General features: G+C 33.2%; 1 protein-coding gene across 14 annotated transcripts in view; it reads left to right on the forward strand.

Moving 5' to 3' along the window:
• ATP8A (ATPase phospholipid transporting 8A1) overlaps window positions 1-20406 on the forward strand; it is a 241640-nt gene that overhangs the window by 84836 nt on the left and 136398 nt on the right. For all 14 annotated transcript variants that reach the window (XR_013014406.1, XM_076456687.1, XM_076456679.1 and 11 more), the window contains 3 exons: window positions 1794-1902; window positions 10997-11124; window positions 16096-16262. Coding sequence is in view for 13 of the 14 variants with exons in the window: in XM_076456687.1 (XP_076312802.1) it covers window positions 1794-1902; window positions 10997-11124; window positions 16096-16262 (404 nt within the window). In the remaining variant the exon portion in view is untranslated. The remainder of the gene's footprint in view (window positions 1-1793; window positions 1903-10996; window positions 11125-16095; window positions 16263-20406) is intronic.

A 20406-nucleotide genomic window follows, 5' to 3' on the forward strand; every position in this document is an offset into this window, starting at 1 on the left:
AACAAAATTTACATGTTTGATACAGAACGGTGATTGTTTAGAGATAATGCTTCCTGGAGAATGTATACATTTGAAAATATAGTGTTGTGCAGAAGTGATAAGTGAATAATTATATTTCAGGCTACTTTTAAAGAACAATGGAAGATAAATCACATGTGAAACTTCAAAATTTTATTCATAGGTGAAAAATCAAAAATTTATTAATCTTTATACTATGTATAATAGAAAATTAGTGGAAGTGCTTGATTCAAGGAAACAGTTTATATTTTGTGTGCTGCTTTTGTTTTAATGATTCCAGACACACTTGCAGGCATTGCTGCAACATATTTAATCAAAGTATCCTTTGAGATATTACTCCATATATCTCTATTACATTTTCATAAAGTTTCTTTGGAAGTAACTTTTGTTTTGTCAAGTTTCTGATTTATCAGATCCCAGATTTGCTTATTTGGATTGAGACTGGGACTCTCATTGCATTATTTGAATGACTCCAGCAGTTTCTTTCTGAGCTAAGTAATTTTTGCATAGATTAGATGAGTTTTTGAGGTCATTATCTTTGTGGTAGTAGAATCCTTTATCAGTAATACACAAACTACTGGGTATACCATTATAGACAGTATCTGATGGTACTTGTGCTTGCCCATTATTTTATTTATTTTTGCAAATATCTCCTGTCACCTCAGTAGACAAATACTCCAAAACCATCTCATTACCTCATGGTTGGTGTTATGCATTGAGGTAAATATCATTCACCTTTCTCCTGCTGAATGTATCAGGTCATCCCTTAAGTAATGTCTGACTTCAGGTTCAGAAAAAGAGAAGGGATTTCAAATGCTTTTAATGTTATTTGATCAATAATGTATGTTCCATTATTATTAATTACTTCCTGCCAATGATTCACAAGCTTCTGAATGCCATTTTTACAAAATTCTTGGGGTTGGAAGAAAAGAATGTAGAGAGGGTAGTTTTGACATCTTGTGTTTTAAGCTCTTTTCCATCAATACTATGATTTATATCTCTATTGTCAAGAATATCTTTAATGGGCACAAAGTACTACAGTAAACTGTTGAATAAAAAGAGGTGTTAAAAAGTTTAAAAAAATGCTATTTTTTGTGTATAGCAGATTTTTAACATTAATTACAAGCTAGCCAGATTTATTGAACTATACACAACAAGTTCGGTTATAATATGTACAATTTCTCAGTCTGACTAACATGCTCTGAAATATTGTAATTATATTAAAACTAGAAATTAAAGATATGTACTTGTTACACAGGGAAAAGCCTGTTCTTAAATATTGATGTGTTTTGTCTAATGTATATTAATTTCTGTATGTTTATGGATATATTTGTTTTGTACCAAGTACATATTTTAAGCCATAGGCTCAAACCTGTTGAAGTGAATAAATAACAAAGAACTTAGTTATTTACACCCCCCAGCATTTACCAGTACATGATGCTTATCTGTGTTTAAACAGTAACTCTCTAAACCATTTAAAACAACAAAGGATCATTTCAAATCAAGCCAAATACTCCACAATGAATATTTTTCTCAACCCTTTTGAGAAAGCTTTAACTTAATAAACCATTTTTCAGAAGTACAGTGAGATATATGTTGTGATTTACAGTTGAGAATGCTTCATTTGCACTCATGACATTTACTGATCTTAAAAATTGCAAGATTTTATCCTTAATTAGGAGACTTTATACTTGTGTTGATCTTAATGTTTTGATGGTACATCTATTTTTTTAAAATTGATTGATACCTAATACTTGATTTTGATAAAATTTCAGATTCTGACAATGTTCTTGTTGCTTGTAATTCTGTGCCTAATCAGCTCAATTGCTAGTGAGATCTGGACAAGAGCCCATGTACAGTCAGATTGGTATTTAGGTTTAGATGGTAAGTTTAAAGGTTTCTGGTAATCTAAAAGGCACATAATTTTTAAGTGTGATAATACTAATTGATGCAGTGAATGTTTTTTTCTTTGATAGCTCTAGCAAGTTTAAAAATTATTTTTATGTGTCTGTTTTCTCACTTTGTTGCCAAAGAGATTTTGTGTAAATTTGATATGTATAAATTTATCAGGTAAGTTGATCAAAAGAGTTTGTTTGTATGTATTGACTGAAGCATAGAATATACTTCTTAAGAACAATAATAAAAATATCTTTTGAGAAACCTTGTTTTTTAGGGAACCAAATGTGTGTCTTAGAAGTTATAATCCCAATTCCTTTTTTCTTCTTTTCTTTCTTTTTTTTGTAGAGAACACAAAGTATGCTGATGTAAATGCTGTTGTTGCAAGTATATGGTCTGAACTTGTTTTTCAACTTAGTCTTGTGCTATTTCACTTGCACATTATTTAACTTTTTCAGTATTGACTTGGTCCATGGAACTGGCCTTGTAATCTTTTTGTGCTTGTTATAGTTCTCACTCTATTACTTTAAAATTAGTAAGTACATATTAACGAAATTTGCAAATTGTTGGTAAATGTTACAGAGCTTTCATACTCAAAATATCAGATTCTTTTTATTAAGTCTTAAGCTTTGTTAAAGAATGTTTTTCTTATGTCTTTTTTATTTTCACATGTTGCCTATCTGACATCTAAAGTAATTTTTATTTTGAGATTAAAAATGCTTTTATGCATCACATTAATATCAATTTTGACATTGAAAAATTTTTTGATGTCCAGATAGTTTTATCAAATGTTTCTTAAGAAAAACTATATATCATGCTATTTTCACTGGAAAAATCTCTATGTATTCATATATTTGACTAATCTCTTAACTATCATATAAAATTAGGAAATCAATATAAATTATGGCTTTTTCATTTTGGAGTGATTACAGATTATAAAACAAAAGCATAAATGTTTAGACTAAATAGCTTAAATCTCATAATATTCATTTATATAGATTTATTATTTTTATTATATTGACCTTTTGGCTGTGCCTGGCTAGCAATACAGATGTTACAGTGATGCAGGGCACATGCATTTATGTTACCGTATCCAATAATATAGAACTGACCATTGGATTTTACAAAATGCTCTATCTTGTCTGTGTTTTAGTGGATTAGTATTTGGCCAGATATATTCGTATTTCAGTTATTATATCGGGTTATCCCTTAAGTATTGTCCAATTTTAATCAATAATGTATGTTCCATTATTATTAATTACTTCCTGCCAATGATTCACAAGCTTCTGAATGCTACTTCAATAAAATTCTTGGGGTTTGGAGGAAAAGAATGTAGAGAGGGTAGATTTGACATCTTCTTGTGTTCAAAGCTCTTTTCCATGAATATAATTCTGCAAACCTTGTAAGAGATGATAGGTAGAGCAAGGTCTGGAGAATAAGGAGGATGTGGAAGTTTATCCCAGTCTAGCTCTTCAATTTTTGCGGATATGATTATTGCTGTATGGAGCCAAGCATTGTCCTGGTGTAACACAACACCTCTACGATTGATCAAAGCAGGCTCCTTTTCTTTCAGTGCAACATTCAAGTGCTCTTACTGTTGACAGTATAAGTCTGATGTGATGGTTACATTGAGTGGCAGCAACTCAAAGTGGATCACACCAACAATATCCCACCAAACCCTTAACAAGACTTTCCTAGTGTTGGAGGTCCATTTTGGGCTGTGCTTTAGCCAGTTTACCTGCACTGAGCCATTGTCTGCAGCACTTAACGTTTTTATCAAATTTCCATTTTTCATCTCCAGTCAGTAACCTGTCCAAAAAGGTGAGGTACATTCATGAGAATGCAGAGAAGTGCAAATGTCCACTCTTGCTCTAAGGTTGGCTTCTGTCATATGGTGGGACCAATTTTCCAAGCTGTTGCAGATGACGTTGAACTGTTGAATGAGTTGAAGTAAGCTTCTGTGCTAGTTCTTCAACTGTTACAACACAATCTTCATCAAGTACAGCCAGCAGCAAGTCATCATTAAGCCAAACAAGACGACCTGAATGTGGCACATCATTTAAACTGTAGTTACCTGAGTTGAACTTCTGAAACCAGCTTCGATATTTTCTTTCATTGAGAGATTCCTCACCATAAACACCTTGAATGTTTTTTGTGGTTTCTGCTGCACTATTGCCTTTTTAAACTCATAAAGCAGTATATGCCAAATGTGTTCCTCAGAAACATCCATTGTAAGGGTTTATTTTATTTATTATCTGAAAAAGTGGAGTTGGATTAGTTTCTTTTGTTTGTCTGAACATTTTTATACATGTCCTACAACATATTTTAGTCATAAAAGCATTCTACAAAGATGGAAATGATGATGAACCTTCTGTATTAAATTTTTGGACATTACTTATGGAAGAACCTGATAAACTATATATGTGTATGGTTTTAGATTATTCCTATATATAAACAAGTTCTTAAACTTATTTTAGTCAACCAAGCTAGAGTCAACCAAGTACCAGTGTTGGAAGTTCTCCACGGGTGTTGTGGACAATGTGCCTGATGCTGGTGTTTGGGTATAGTGCTCTTGAAACCCTGGCGTTGCTGCATTGTCCTTGCATGACATTGTAGTGCGTCCCCTCGTAGGGCTTCATGGTGGGTGGGGTCAGTGGGTACCAAAATTTTTTTTTCCTATGGATCCTCCTTCAAAAAATTTAAATAAAATAGTGAAAAAACAGTCAATAGGTAAGTGACCACGTCTTGAAGACTGAGCAGCAATCTTCAACATCTGTAACACACGTACCTCATTTTCTTATGTTACATTCTCTTTCAGAAAAACCTTTAGGGCAATTATCCCCCTTTTTATTCAGAAGGGACTAGAGGGTCTTGCTGGCTCTCCAAAGTCAGTAAAGAAGCTTCGATCTGGAGACATATTAGTTGAAACATCCACAACCCACCACAGTGAACTCCTCTTGAATTCAACGGCAATTGGGGATATACCTATTGAGGTTACCCCTCATGCTACCTTGAATTAATCACGAGGAGTTATTGTTGAGAGGGATTTGAAGAATGTCCTCGAGTCAAAGATTCTCGCTGGTCTCTTCACTCAAGGAGTTTCTGCAGTGAGGCGCTTCTCCACTAGCAGAGATGGAGTTACACTGCCAACAAATACCCTCGTTTTGACATTTACATCATCACGTGCACCTGCCACCATCAAGGCAGGTTATCTAATTTGCAGGGTATGGCCATACATTCCAAACCCTCTCCAATGTTTCCAATGTCAGAGGTTCGGCCACTCAAAGACATCATGTCGTGGTTCCCTGACATGTGCTCATTGTGGTGGCAAGGACCACAATGCTTATGAATGTGACATGGACCCACATTGCATCAACTGCAATGGTTCTCACCCTTCCTACTTTTGTTCTTGCCCAAAATGGTTGGAGGAAAAAGAGGTGCAGCGTTTGAAAACGACTCATAACAATAGTTGTCCTGAGGCTCGGAAATTGCTGCCTGCCACTAAATCACGGACATATGCTGCTGCACTTCATTTCACAACTACAGTGGGAGTGCAGACAGATCTCTCTGTACCTCAAAGAGAATTGTTTTTAAAACAAATGAAAAGCCTTTTGACTTCCATGGTTAAAAAGGTTGATGAATCAATTACCACACCTATCTCTGTTCCTCCCATACATTTCAACAAACTTCAAGATCCACATCTTCCAGTTTCAGATACAGGCATTTCTTCTGATACATCTTTTTCTCCAACCCCAAGAGGCAAAACAATCATCCGTTTGTGTCCTCAGTCACTGGAACCCCTTCCAATAACAAAGACCTGCCCAATTGATTCAGGGCAGGATCCATGGAGGTTGATAGACCTCCTCCGACTAAGGACAGTAAGGAAAAAAGACGTGGTATACACAGAAGGGTTTTCCAGCCACTTCACCATTAAAAATGGCCACCTTGACACAATGGAACTGTAGAGGTTTACGTTCTAATCTGGATGATACCAAAACACTGATTGCTTCCAACCATCCCGTGTGTCTTTCCTTACAAGAAACATTTCTAAAACCTGCTGATACTGTCACCATTCGGCAGTTTTCTCTGTACAGAAATGACACGCTGTGTGATGGACAAATACCTGGAGGGGTGGCACAATTGGTTGATCAGCATGTGCCCACCCTGTCTTTGTCATTCAACACACCCTTGTAGGCCATAGCCATCTGTGTTTCCTTGGGTCATACCATCACTGTTTGTTCTCTCTACCTGTTCCCTGGAGAGACATATGATCAATCAGACCTTGATGCTCTCGTTGAACAGTTGCCATCTCCCTTTTTACTCCTGGGGGACTTTAATGGACATCATCCCCTCTGGGGAAGTGCTGTTATTGATGAGAGGGGTCGCTCTGTAGAGTGTATGCTCTCTGATCACAATCTTTCTCTTTTCAATACTGGTTCTTCCACTTATTTTCATGCACCTAGTCAGTCGTTTACTGCTATTGATCTCTCAGTTTGCTCCCCTTCATTATTCTCCCATTTTTCATGGAGGGTTGACAATCATCTGCTAGGCAGTGACCATTTTCCTATACTTTTGAGAGAGACTGGCCGTGGTCAATGCCACCCTACCTGCGTGCCCCGGTGGAAGCTGGATCAGGCAGACTGGTCCACTTTCATTGCCCTCGCAGAACTTGATCCTGCCATCGTGAATCAGCCATCAATAGACGAGTGTGTGGCAGCGGTAACTGGCTGTATTATACAAGTAGCTGCTCAGTGTATTCCTAAAACCTTGACACGTTTTCCACGATATTCTCGTCTGTGGTGGAATCCTGCTTGATGTCCTTCTAATTGTCTTTAACCGGATCTGGCAGGAGAATGTTTTTCCTGATGCCTGGCACCAGGCTATTATTTTATTTTTCTCTAAGCCAGGGAAAGATCCCAAGATTCCTTCAAACTACCGTCCAGTTGCTTTGACGAGCTGTCTCTGTAAGACCTTAGAAAGGATGGTTAATGCTTGTTTTGTTTGGTTCCTCGAATCAAACAACCTCCTCTCGCCCACCCAGTGTGGGTTCCGACGACATCACTCCACCACAGACCACCTAATTCGACTTGAAGCGTCAATCAGAGAAGCCTTTCTCAAATGCCAACATCTTGTATCAATATTCTTTGACATTGAGAAGGCTTACGACACAACATGGAGGTATGGCGTTTTGCGAGACCTCCATACATATGGGTTACGTGGCCATTTACCCATGTTTATTAAAAATTTTTTAATGGACAGGAGATTCCAAGTTCGTGTGGGTTCCACACTTTCCCGTTTTTTTGTACAGGAACTTGGAGGCCTCAGGGCTGTGTTTTGAGTGTCACACTTTTCAGTATAAAGATAAATGCCATCACTGAACAACTCCCTTTCACTATTGCGAATGGGCTGTATGTCGACGACTTTCACATCTCATGTTAGTCGTCGAACATGAGATACATTGAGCGGCAACTACAAACTGCCTTTAATCGTGTACTAAAGTGGACTATGGTGAACGGTTTTAATTTCTCTCTCTCTAAAACCATTTGCATGCACTTTTGCTGCCAACGGGGTATTCACCTTGATCCTGAACTTCATAATGGTGAAGTTTCACTGCCAGTGGTCCCTGAGACCAAGTTCTTGGGGCTTATCTTTGACCGTAGGCTGACCTTTATACCACACTTAAAGCAGCTACGGGTCAAATGCACAAGAGCACTGAACATCCTCCGTGTCTTCTCTACTACAAGTTGGGGAGCAGATCGATGTTCTGTGTTAAAGGTATATCGTGCTCTTGTTTGATCAAAACTCGACTATGGATCAATGGTCTATGGCTCTGCCAGACCCTCGGCCTTAAAGATGCTAGACCCCATTCATCACCAAGGATTTTGACTCTGCACTGGGGCTTTCTGCACCTTTCCAGTTCAAAGCTTATACGTTGAATCTCATGAACCTTCTCTGCACCTTCGCCGTTTGCAACTATCTTTACTATATTCTTCAAAACTTTGTTCCTTACCACAGCATCCCACCTGGGGATGTGTTTTCCTTCCTCGGTGGGCTGTACTTTTTCAGAACAGACGATCTGCCATTGCTCCGTTTGGCCTTCACATCCAGGTCCATTTGGATGACTAGGGTCTGTCCTTGGATGACATTGCAGATTCCACATGTCAACCCATCCCACCATGGCTTATTACAGCCCCCAAATGTGACCTTTCTTTCAGTCATCTGAAAAAGGCAGATACTCCAGATTGGAAGTACCGTGATTTATTTACTGAACATCTTTCGAACATCATTTATACAGATGGTTCCAAATCAGGTAATTCAGTGGGCTCTGCTATGGTTTGCTGCAGTTCGGTGGTTGCGCGCAGAATCCCCTCTACAGCTTCTGTGTTCACTGCTGAACTGTATGCCATATCTCTTGCCCTGGATCATATTGAAGCTGAGCAGTACTCCAACTGCACTATTTATACTGACTCGCTTAGTTCTATACTGGCCATGGAATTGCTACACGTTGGCTCACACCCTGTTCTCGCTAATATTCAAAACCGACTGGCCCATTTTACATTAACTGCCACTTCTATCCAGTTTTTCTGGATACCAGGCCATGCTGGTATTCACGGGAACAAGCTTGCAGACACGGCAGCTAAATCTGTCTGCTCCGGCACTATCACCACTGTGTCTATTCCGTACATGGACTATGGTCTTGTATTCAAGGCTCGGCTCCATGCCAGCTGGCAGTTTACTTGGAGTGAGCAACGCAACAAGAAGCTTTTCAAATAAAACCCTATATTGGGCTTTGGCCATCTAGCTTCCATAAGGTTCGGAAGGAGGAAGTTGTTCTAACTAGACTACGCATTAGTCACAGTTTTTTAACTCATCATTTTCTTTTATCTGGAACTGATGCACCAGTGTGTAGTTTGTGTAACACGCAAATCACTATAAGCCACATTTTACTTTCTTGCCATCGTTACGATTCTCAACGGCAGCACTATTTTAAACATGTTTTTTCCCAGGGTTTATCTGTAACATTGGACAGTGTTATTGGTGATGGTAACACTGTCCACCTTGATAAAGTTTTTAGTTTTTTAATGGCCATAAATCTTTTTAATCTCATTTAAGTGTTGCATATTTAATCATTATTCCTTTTTAATTGTGATTTCCTTTTTACAATTTCATTCTCTCTAGTTCAATTTGACATTGGAAAATGGCCAGAACATTAAATAACTCGACACCAGGACTGGAAAGACCAACTTCAGGTGACTAACGCTGCTGTTTGAACTACTCGTTAGTCATCCTGGCGAGTTGTTATTACACTTTTGCTGCATGTCATTTGACACTTTTATTACTTTATCTTTTAGTACTGGCCATAATGACACATAACCCGGAACCAGGACTGGAAAGACCAACTTCAGGTGACTGACGGTGATTCTTATACTTACCTGTTAGTCTTCCTGGTGGGTTATGATCATTACCATTCTGCTACAGGAAGTCCTTTACAACTTTGTAGTTGTTATTACACTTTTGCTGCATATCATTTAACACTTTTATTACTTTACCTTTTAGTACTGGCCATAATGACACATAACCCGGAACCAGGACTGGAAAGACCAACTTCAGGTGACTGACGGTGATTCTTATACTTACCTGTTAGTCTTCCTGGTGGGTTATGATCATTACCATTTTGCTAGAGTAAATACCTTACAACTTTGTAGTTGTTATTACACTTTTGCTGCATATCATTTAACACTTTTATTACTTTACCTTTTAGTACTGGCCATAATGACACATAACCCGGAACCAGGACTGGAAAGACCAACTTCAGGTGACTGACGGTGGTTCTTGAACTTACCTGTTAGTCTTCCTGGTGGGTTATGATCATTACCATTTTGCTAGAGTAAGTACTTTACAACTTTTTTTACTCTGCTTTCTCTCTTACCATTGTAAGTTACCATTGTAACCCTATACTGGTTTCCTTAGCTGCACCTCCTTGAGCCTGACTGCTTGTTCAAGAAGTGAGGAGGAGTTGTGCTTTCTTGAAACTAAAAAACTTTGATAATAGTGAAATACTCGCTATAAAAATATATCAGTATAACGTCAGCATTAGGCAAAGTTTGTTACATTATGTCTTAAGTAATACATAATAAACATAGTTAAAGCTTGGGTATAATTTATTTCTTATGATGTACTGTGGTATAAAGCAACCATTGCTATAACATATTTCCAATTATACATAAACATAGATCAAGACAAAAACTATTTTTGTGTATTTATTGGGATACAAAGTGATTATTGTTGAAACATCCTAGTAGTATAGAGTAAATGTAAGGCAAATAGTGTAACATTTCACATATTTCTAGTATTACAAAATAAACACAGGAGAAGTACTTGCATAATGTTTCTTGTATTTAGTTAATATCCAATGAATGTGCATGTTTTCATACATTTTCAAAAGTAACAAATGCTCTTAATTGCATTACACAGCTCTGCTTTATATATGTGTAGAGATATTTAGATTTGAGGTAATTGTAGCATACTGATTACTTCTAGTGTTGTAATACTTCTTAATAAATTAGAGCATGTCCTTAATATTTCTGGTAATATTAAAATATAGATTTTTCAGTCATTCAGTCTGTGACACCCTTATTGTATCCATTTTATTATGTTGTTCAGCCACATTTTATTATAGTTATAGTGTTTTAGTTTAAAACAGGCAGTTTATAATGTTTTTATATTGATAAGTTTAATCATATTTCAGTTATTTATTATGGCATTGATATTTATAAGTAGTATACATAATTTTTTTCAAAAGTAAAATAACATTTTGTTTGATTATGCATTTGTTAAACCTTTATTATTATTATTATTAATTGTCCCATAATATAAGTTTAACATAACTGTGTGGATGCTTGTATTGTAGGATTAACACCTTTTCAAGAAGATTTCAGTGTTATAATGTAGATTTATTGATGTAAGAAGTAAGAGTGAATGATATTTGTAATCTTTAATGATTTTTAATTGCTCTGTAATCATATGTTAGTTTCATTTAGTAGTGAACTCAAAACATACTGTTCACAATTATTTTTTACAGATTTAAGCAGCATAAACTTTGGGTATACATTCTTAACTTTCATTGTTCTGTACAACAACTTGATACCCATCAGTCTTCAGGTAACTCTAGAGGTTGTTCGTTTCATTCAAGCTATTTTTATAAACATGGTAAGTCCTGTTTTTTATGTAGTTTTTTTTGGGTATCTGTGAATATGATTTTTGAACATAGCTGTATCTATTTTTTTAAACTTGGGTCATTTTAATAAAATTTACATTATTCTGTTATTGATTAAACATCTTAAATCAGAAAGTACTTTAAAAGATCCATATTCAAGGATTATATTTAGTTCCTTTGCAACATAGCAGTAATTTTGAGGATTTGTACTGAAGGATTCATGGTTTAGTCCATGTGATTTAAACCAATACAGACTAATGAAGTTTATTATACCAACCTCTGCAGGAATTTAAATAACCAAGAATCTTGTTATGTAAGTTATATTGAGGAATAATATAGAAACTTTCTCTGAGTGTAACAGTACTGGATGTAGTTTTACACAAAAAATCCTAACTGTTATATCTGGTTGAAAATTTGCTTCCTGATAAATATATGACTAGCACATGCATGTTAGGTATTATTCATGGCTGTTTAAAATAATTTGCACAGCTAAATTTAAAATTTTAAGAACATGATCGTTAGGGGAAGAGTTTGTCATGTACTATATTATCTTAATAACTAAAAAATGCAAATTTTATTTCTTGTCTTCATTCAAAACTGTACATTGACCTTATACTCTTAAGCTCCAACAATGCTTTACTTACAAAAATGAGAGCTTCGATGTCAACTTCAGAAGTTAAGTTTTGGTCATTATCTCAAGACTTGTATAGTGCATTGGTCTCCTGTTTGTTGATACATGTTTGGTTGTGTGCGCAAACTTTTTAGTACCATTTTCTAGGTAGAATACATTTGTTTTTCAGCAGGATTTCAAGATCGTATTGATGTGCAGGTTTGATCCTATCAATCCAAAGACATTTTTTTTGGTAAATAAAAGTATAGACATAATAAACTTCTCTTAAAAATACAGATGTATACACTGTGGATGTTTATGTAGTTTAGTGTTTGCATTTACTATTTCCAAATTGTAGAAACTATATTGTATGGTGAGAACAATAGTTTTTAGATTTAGTGTACAGATATTTCATAATTTTCTTTAATCTGTGTTGCTTTCTAGTGAGTACAATTCTTTTGGTATTAATTAGTCATTTTTTTTATTAGAAATGAAGAAATATTCTAATTTTATAAGAAAAACCAGTCTTGAGCTGTAAGGGCTTGAATGATGAAATAGTAGTGTGTTTTTCAAAGAACTGTTTTCAATATCTACTTTATATAATTCAAACAAAGTAAAACTTAGATTTTGAATATAAGATATTAAAGTTTGTCTTTCCCATTTATTTGTTTTCATCATCAAGTCACAATTTTTTGGTAAAAAACAAACAAACCTTGCAGCTTCTGCACTTTAAAAAAAATGTTCAGCATATTTGGTTTTATAATTAACATCAAATGCTAGTGAAACCAGAGCAATGGAGTTCATGAACAACTACCAAACATTGTACTTAGATTTGAACTCTTTCTGGTCCCAAAGTGGTTGGAGATTTGAAAGATAACCCAGTGTGGTCAGAAACTTATTTCTCTTCATTTATCACAAAGAGAGCTGTGGTATTAGTTAGCCAATTGGCTTAAAAGAATATGTTAAGAAGTGCTAGCATGTTGTTTTTGATGAGAGTGATGGATGCCACCCCCAAGCCAGCTGAGAAAGCCAAGAGAAAGTTAGTCAGTGCTGCTGTGATGAAGCATGTGTAGTCATTGGTATGATGTTAATAAGGAATAGATAGACATTGATAGTCACTGAATGAAGAAAGACTGAATCAAACACAATTTATAGATTGAAAATTGGATAACTGAAATTTACAGAAATATATGTTTAATTAACCTAACGTGCTATTTTTAAAATGCCAAAATATACATAGCTTCACATTTCTGATACATAGCATAAAACACACAATTGTTACATTTAATAAAACATTTTACAGTTTATTTCAGTAAAAGCTACATTTACTTGATGTTTTACAAAACTTACAAATTAATGTGTTTCTATAAATATTGTCAAAAATACTCTTGGCCCAGATAGGCATTTATACTTTACACCTTTAAACTTCAATAAACAACAAATAATAATAAAAACCTTTTTTACAGATCACCTATTTTGATGTATTACTAGATATTACAAGTACTTTATATACTCAATGGAGAAAATTTACTGACCACATTACCATTGTGTGCTTGTTTAAAGTTGTTATAGTTTTGATACTACTAACTTTAATATAGTATGTATATCTTCACAAACTTTGGAAGACTTTCTAAAACATTACAAGTCTTTTACATACAAAAAATCAGATTTTTTTAATGAAGTGTTTTTAATAAACTAAAAAACAAATTGTCAGTGAATAAAATTAGTCTTTTTTTTTAACTAATCCAAGTGCAAAGTTATTTTTATGTTAAAATTAAAACACTTCTCTTCCCCTAAACAATCTCAAATTTCATTTGCATAATCTCAAAAACCTTCTAAATACATTTTAACTGATATTTTTTTCTAGTAAAACTTTCTGTACTATTTTTTGTACTCTATATGGTATTAGTTGATTTTACTGACCCTCGTAACCATTATGAAAATTAGGAAGTCTAAATTATTTCTTCTTTTGCTCTAGAATTATTGTAAATTGTAATAGGAAACCATAGAGGTTTATTTTAAATAGCTTCATTCTTGTAACACTATATATCTATTTATTAATTTTTTTGTTTTATTAACCTTCAAATCATGTCTGACTAGAAATACCCTGATCAAAGTTCAAAATTACATTGTGCATGTGCAGCTCATATTACCCTATCAAATAATGCAATGCACAAGTTACTCACATGAAGATTTATATTATTTTTCCCTTATTTTACCTAATGTGTTTCTAGTTTTTACATTTTAGATACTTTTATAATAATAAATAAAGGAAACAAAAAAAAAAAAAAAAATCATAATTAAATATCAAACATGCACTTCAGTAAAGCTTTATATTTTTTCTGTTAATTTTCTTTACTATAACATTATACTTGATTCTCCAGTGTAAGACAAGTAATCAAAGTTTAATGAAAATAAAGGTTGCAAAGTTCAAAATAAAATGTATATTATTAATATTGATCACAAAGTTTCAAAGGACTTATGGTTAAAGTTTATACTTATGTTTTCACACTTATTTTCGTTAGAAAGTTTGTTGTTAGAAGCTGACTTAGGAACCAGACAAAACAAAATAAATAGTGCTATTTTTTTCAGTATGGATCATTAAGTGTCAAAGTAAAATTCCTAAGAGTTTCTTTTAATATGAGAGAATGTATGTAAGATATGGTTTTATTCAAAGTTGTGTCCAATTCAATAAACTTGTTACGTATTTGGATGTTATTTAACCTCCTAGGTGGTTGAGATTTATTGTTAGTATAGGTGGAAAATAATTTATTTTACCATGCTTACACAGTAACTAATAGATGTGTAGTTTCCAATAATATAAATATGATCCATTTTGGTTGAGCTAGAGTTTCTGACTTTTATAGCCTTGTTGCTTATCAATTTAGAAACAAATTATTTATAAATTATTTATGTTTGAGTGTACAGTAGTATGTTCTAAAACGTTTTCATTATTTCCTTATTTTAATTTTGTTTTTACTGAAACATTTTAATACAAACCTTTCTTGATGTACACACTTGTATGTAAAGATGTTCCTTTCCATTTGTTAAGATCAGTTTTTCACTGGTAAATGTAACATTTACCAGTGTATTTCATTGACTTTTTTAAGCCATTTAATTTTCTTACATAAACAAACATTTTCTGAATTGTCAACTCTTTAGTTTTGTATAATTTGTTTTTATTTTACCTCAGTGAAAATGAGTAGGAAGATAACACATGTTCATTAAACAATTATGCTTATCTATAATAAAGCAAAGTACAGGTCTCTTATTACTCTTAGTGCTAGTGTGCCAGTATTTACAAAATACAGTAACATTTTGGCTACCACACATTACATATGTATTTATATTATTATTTTCAAATAAATATTTAAAGGTCAGTAATTTTTCATAAAACAGCAGTAAATAATAAAAAAAATATTTGGGAAACAATAATCTCTACCACTTATGATGCTACAAAGTTGCAGTTTGCACTTGTGAGTTGCACTTGCAGACTTTGTTGTAAGCCTCAACCAAATTTGTGTGTGGACATAGAAAAAAATAATCTTTATAGACTATATATGGATTTTGGAATATCAAAAAATTGTAAGTTACTGCACCATTGCTTAAAAAATCCACTGTAATTTACCAGGCTTCCTAACTAAATTGTATTTTAACCTAAAAGTTCAATTTCATTTTGGGAAATAGCCTTGATTGTAATACTTCAAAGTTTTTAACGATATAATATAAGAGATTTTTCTCTTGTAAAGAACTTAGGGAGAGTGACAGGATTAGGTAGAATAAATGTGGAGTGTTCAGTTGGTTATAAAGTTTTTGATGTACAAAAGTGTGAGTAGATAATCTAGTCTTGTCAACTTCAGAAGTGGTTGGCAGAGTCAGTATGGTGGATTCACTAAGTATTGAGATATCTCAGCAATTGGAAAAGGTGGAAGATTCTTATTTTACATTCTAGTTAGCCAGTTTCAGAAATTTGAGGTTCTAATTCATAAGAAGCTATATTCATTGTGTTGTAAGTGTCTTAAAAATAAATCCAACAAGACCCCAAAGAAGACTACCAAATGACATACAAAAACTGATTTTTCTTTTTAAATTTACTTTAAACTTTAAAAATCAGCTGATGAATAATACTAAAATTACAGTCAACAGTTAGATTCCAAACTTATTGACATGCATTTGTAAAATAGATTGAATAAAATTTGAATAGAAGTCTACAGATGCAATGACATGCTCTTTGACCTCTTTCATGTCCATAGGGTTGAGGTTAATTTGTAGAAAAAAAATTATTTTAACAGAATATATATAAAGTAAATATGAAGCTTTAAATGCATTGACTTTTTAACCTTTTTTTTGTCAGGATACTGAGATGTATTATGAAGAAACAGACACTCCAGCAATGGCCAGGACATCAAATCTTAATGAAGAACTGGGCCAGGTTAAATTTGTTTTTTCTGACAAGACTGGTACTCTCACTAGGAATATCATGGAATTCAAATGCTGTTCAATTGCTGGAACTATATATGGGTAGGCCAAATAAATATTTCAAAATAACTTGTTTATTTACAAATTCATTAAATATTTTTGTCTGAAGCTTCATCGATCTCTGATTTTTTTCATAAATAGTATGGAAGTTTTGTTGTTGTATTTCTGATCTTTTTCTTTTTTGAACATTAGAAGTTTTTCTGTATTTTTTTAATTAAGTGTAGGACCTGAACTAGTTTTTCTCTCTTTTTCTATTCCTTTATTTATTTGTAGGTGGTGTATGAATCTACCAATAAGATATTTTCTTTTTTTATGTGACTTATAAATAAGCCCGATAAATTTTGTTTAGTGTGGCATATAATATTTTTCTTGTTTTCCTGAATTAATTATTGTGATTTTTTTCATGAATTCTGAAATAAAGGTGACAGTGATATAAACATGTTATAGTTCCAAAATGTATTGAAATTTTATTTTTTCCAATTTTGTTTCTAAACATCTTGTATTTGATAAATTAAATCTCTGATAAGGTGAGGATTTTTTAAAAATTTAAGATATTTTTGTGTGTCTTTACAAAAAACCCAAATTTTATATATTATATTACATTTTCTCTTCGCTTTTCTCATCATATTTAATGGTTATCTTTATATTTTGAAACATTTTGCTATCAAAAGTTTATAAAAATCATAGTATGATTATGTGAAAAGTGAACACCATGTGGTCTAGTCAGTTAGAGTTTGAGCTAAATCTAGTTTGCAATAGGTTTATTTAAAATCCATATTTACAGTTGCAAGTAGAGTACACAAGTCATTAACTTGAAGAAACTTGCAATTAAAATGAATAATTGACTCAAAAACTGAGATTCAGAACACAAACAACAATTTAATGCCATATATTAAGATACTTGACTATATCAAAATAACTGAAGGTATTTTAAAATCTTTCACTGTTAAAACTATTAAATCTTCAATCTGAGTTTGTTACTGTCCTTCCTTTGAACTTTCTATCGTATCCATTAAATTATTTAACTCTTCCCACACAAGCTTGGTTCAAATGACTGATCATGTGACCATATTCTTTTCTTTTAAAGTCATTATAGTTTTTGATACTACTAATATTTAATATAGGATCTGTTTTTTCACAAAATTTAGCAGAATTTCAGTAAATATTACAAGTGTTTTACACGTCTTTTTAATCATCGAATGGGAGAGGTTGGTTAAAAGTGAAAGGGAATGAGGCCCAAGCCACCTGGTTTGAGAGCGACTACTTCTCTTGGCAATTGAAGGAAATGGCAAGGTTGGCCTCTAGCTGGAAATGACAACATTCTGTTTTTTTTGCTAAATCCTCTAACCAAGAAGAGTTTTGAGAAGTGTGTTTAATTAAGAACTTTTTATTGATTTTCATTTATTACCTGCATGTAACTTTTGTCATTAACTGTTGGCAAATTACTTCCCATGATTAAAACATTTTCCTCAGAGAGCCTGGTTATTTTTGGGAGGTAATACAAGTTGTCCTAATATTAGGCGTATTATTCTTATATCAGTTGTGGGAAAAGTTTTGGAAAGTCTGATAAAAAATACTTTGCAAAATTATTTAGTAAAATGTAGAATTTTTTGGATAGTCAATATGATTTTACTGAGGGAAAATCTTGCCTCTCAAATCTTTTCAAAATGTTACTGCATATGTAGATGAAGGTAAGGGGTGTAGTTTTGTTGTATTTGGATTTTTATTTGACAAAGTGCCACATAAAGGTTTGTAAAGAAACTATCTCTGTAGGTATGTAGGATAAGTTAACTAACTGGATAGAAGAGTGGCTTTATGGAAGAAACCAGAGGGCTGTTACTAATGGAGTTCAGTCAGACTGAACATTGCAAGTGGTGTACTTTCAGAGCCAAGTCTTAGGACCATTTTTCTTTTTGATTTACATTAATGATATAGATGATGAGATGGTCAGTAAGTTACTTAGATTTACTACTGATATTAGGGTCTGGGTATTCTTTGCTGTGAAAAGGATGCTGTTGTGTTACAAAAGGGTTTACATGATTTAGTGAGTTTGGCAAATAAAAGGCAGATGGTTTTAAGTACTATAAATGCAAGTTATTGCATGTAAGTTATCATAATTTGTATGGGAATAACCTTAACAGTGTCATGAAAGAAACGGATCTTGGTGTAATGGTTGGATCAGTCTTTTAAGCCATCCAAGCAGTATCTGTAGGCCAAATAGGATTTTAGGTTGTATCTACAGAAATATTGAATACTAGTCTAAAGGTATACGTCACTGGTTGGACACATTTGGAGTATTGAGTTCAGTCTTGGGATCCTTACCTTAGGAAAGATGTTGAATTATTGGAAAGAGCTCAGAGGAGGATAACCAAAATGGTACCTGGAATGGAAGGGTTGTCATAGGAGGAGAGATGAAGACCCTTAAAATTGTTTTCTCTTAAAAAGACGAGAGTTAGAAGGGATCAAATTGAAGTATTTAAGACTGTAAAAGGAATTGATAATTTTGATGCATCAACACTTTTTATACTTCACAGAACTAGGGAACAAAAATATAGATTTAGACAGGGTAGAAGCTTTCTTCAGCTAAGACAAGTTTATTTTTTAAACTGGGTGGTTGGCCTATGGGTTGCCTTCAGATGCTATGGAGGCAGTAAATATGAGTGAGTTTAAAAGACAGCTTGACAGATGTATGAATCATAAGGGCTGGCTATAAATTTTATTTTGTACTTAATAGTTTTAGTTTGATTTACAGGATGGGACAACTGAGGAGGACCAACAGGTCATTTGTTGTCCCTAAATGTGATTCTGTGTTATACAAAAAAATAAGTTTTTCTAGTGAAGCGTTGTCAATAAATTAAGAAAAGAATTGTCTATGAATACATAGTGTCTTTGTTTCTTTATTAGTCTACGCCCAAAGTGATTTTCACATTCAAATAAAAAATACTTTTCTTCATATAAAAATCTCAAATTTCATTTGCAAAATTTCTAAAACCTCTTAGATATCCTAACTCTATGTGGTGTTAATTGATTTGACCATTCTCATTGGAAATAAGTCTAACTTACCCTTTCTTTTGTTCTAGAATGACTGCAGATTGTAATAGGAAGCCACAGATGGTTATTCTAACTAGCTTAATTCTTGTAACAATATACATTTATACCTATTAATTTGTTTTCTTGACCTTTGAACTGTGTCTGGCTAAAAATACCTTACCATAAACTGAAAATTATGACACTAACATGCAGCTCATGTTACTGTATCATATATCATAATGCACACCTGCTAGCTAGTATAACTCATGAAGTGTTCAACTATTATTTTTATCCTTAGGATACCTAACAAGTTTCTATTTAATTTTTTTTTCACTTTGTAGTAGTGAATAAAAAAAGAAAAATAAGAACTTCTTAATTAAATATCAAATACTCTTTTTAGTAATCTTTGTATATTTGTTATTTTCTTTACTGTAACCCTAAACTTGGTTCTTCAGGTTGTAAGACGTTAATAACTTTTTAGTAATCTTTGTATATTTGTTATTTTCTTTACTGTAACTTTAAACTTGGTTCTTCAGGTTGTAAGACGTTAATAACTTATAAGTGTATAATGAAAATAAAGGTTGCAAAGTGCAAAATAAAATGTATAGTATTGTTAGTACTGGTTACCTAGTTTAAAAAGAACCTCTGGTCAGAGTTTATGCTTTTCACATTTATTTTTTCTAGTACTTTTATTCTTAGGAACTGACTTAGAAACTGGACAAAACAAAATGTCTTTTGTCTGTCTTTTTCCTGCTTTGGGAACAAAGTGGAGTAGGATTTATTAACTTGTTGACAGTATAATGGTTTCAATGAAAATTGTCTGAAATATTATAAGATGCTTTTATTATGACTTTGTAGAAAATCTGGCTGATACAACAAGTTGATAACTGGATGTTTCTTAGAGTCTTAATTAATATCCTGACCCTGAAAACAGTATAGTAGAATTTATTAGCTTCTTTACAGTACATTGATTGTAGCAAGAATTATCTTAAGTACTTTATAAAAGTGAGATAAAATATAATAATCTCTGCCACTTTGTTACAATGTCATTGTTTGAATGATGAGTCAGATGTGCAAGCTTTGTAGAAAGCCTCAACCAAAGTAATGTATGGACATGGAAAAATAAAAAAAATGTCGACTTTGTATATGGATTTTG

This window comes from Tachypleus tridentatus, chromosome 1 (genome assembly GCF_004210375.1).
Source record: "Tachypleus tridentatus isolate NWPU-2018 chromosome 1, ASM421037v1, whole genome shotgun sequence".
NCBI lineage: Eukaryota > Metazoa > Arthropoda > Merostomata > Xiphosura > Limulidae > Tachypleus > Tachypleus tridentatus.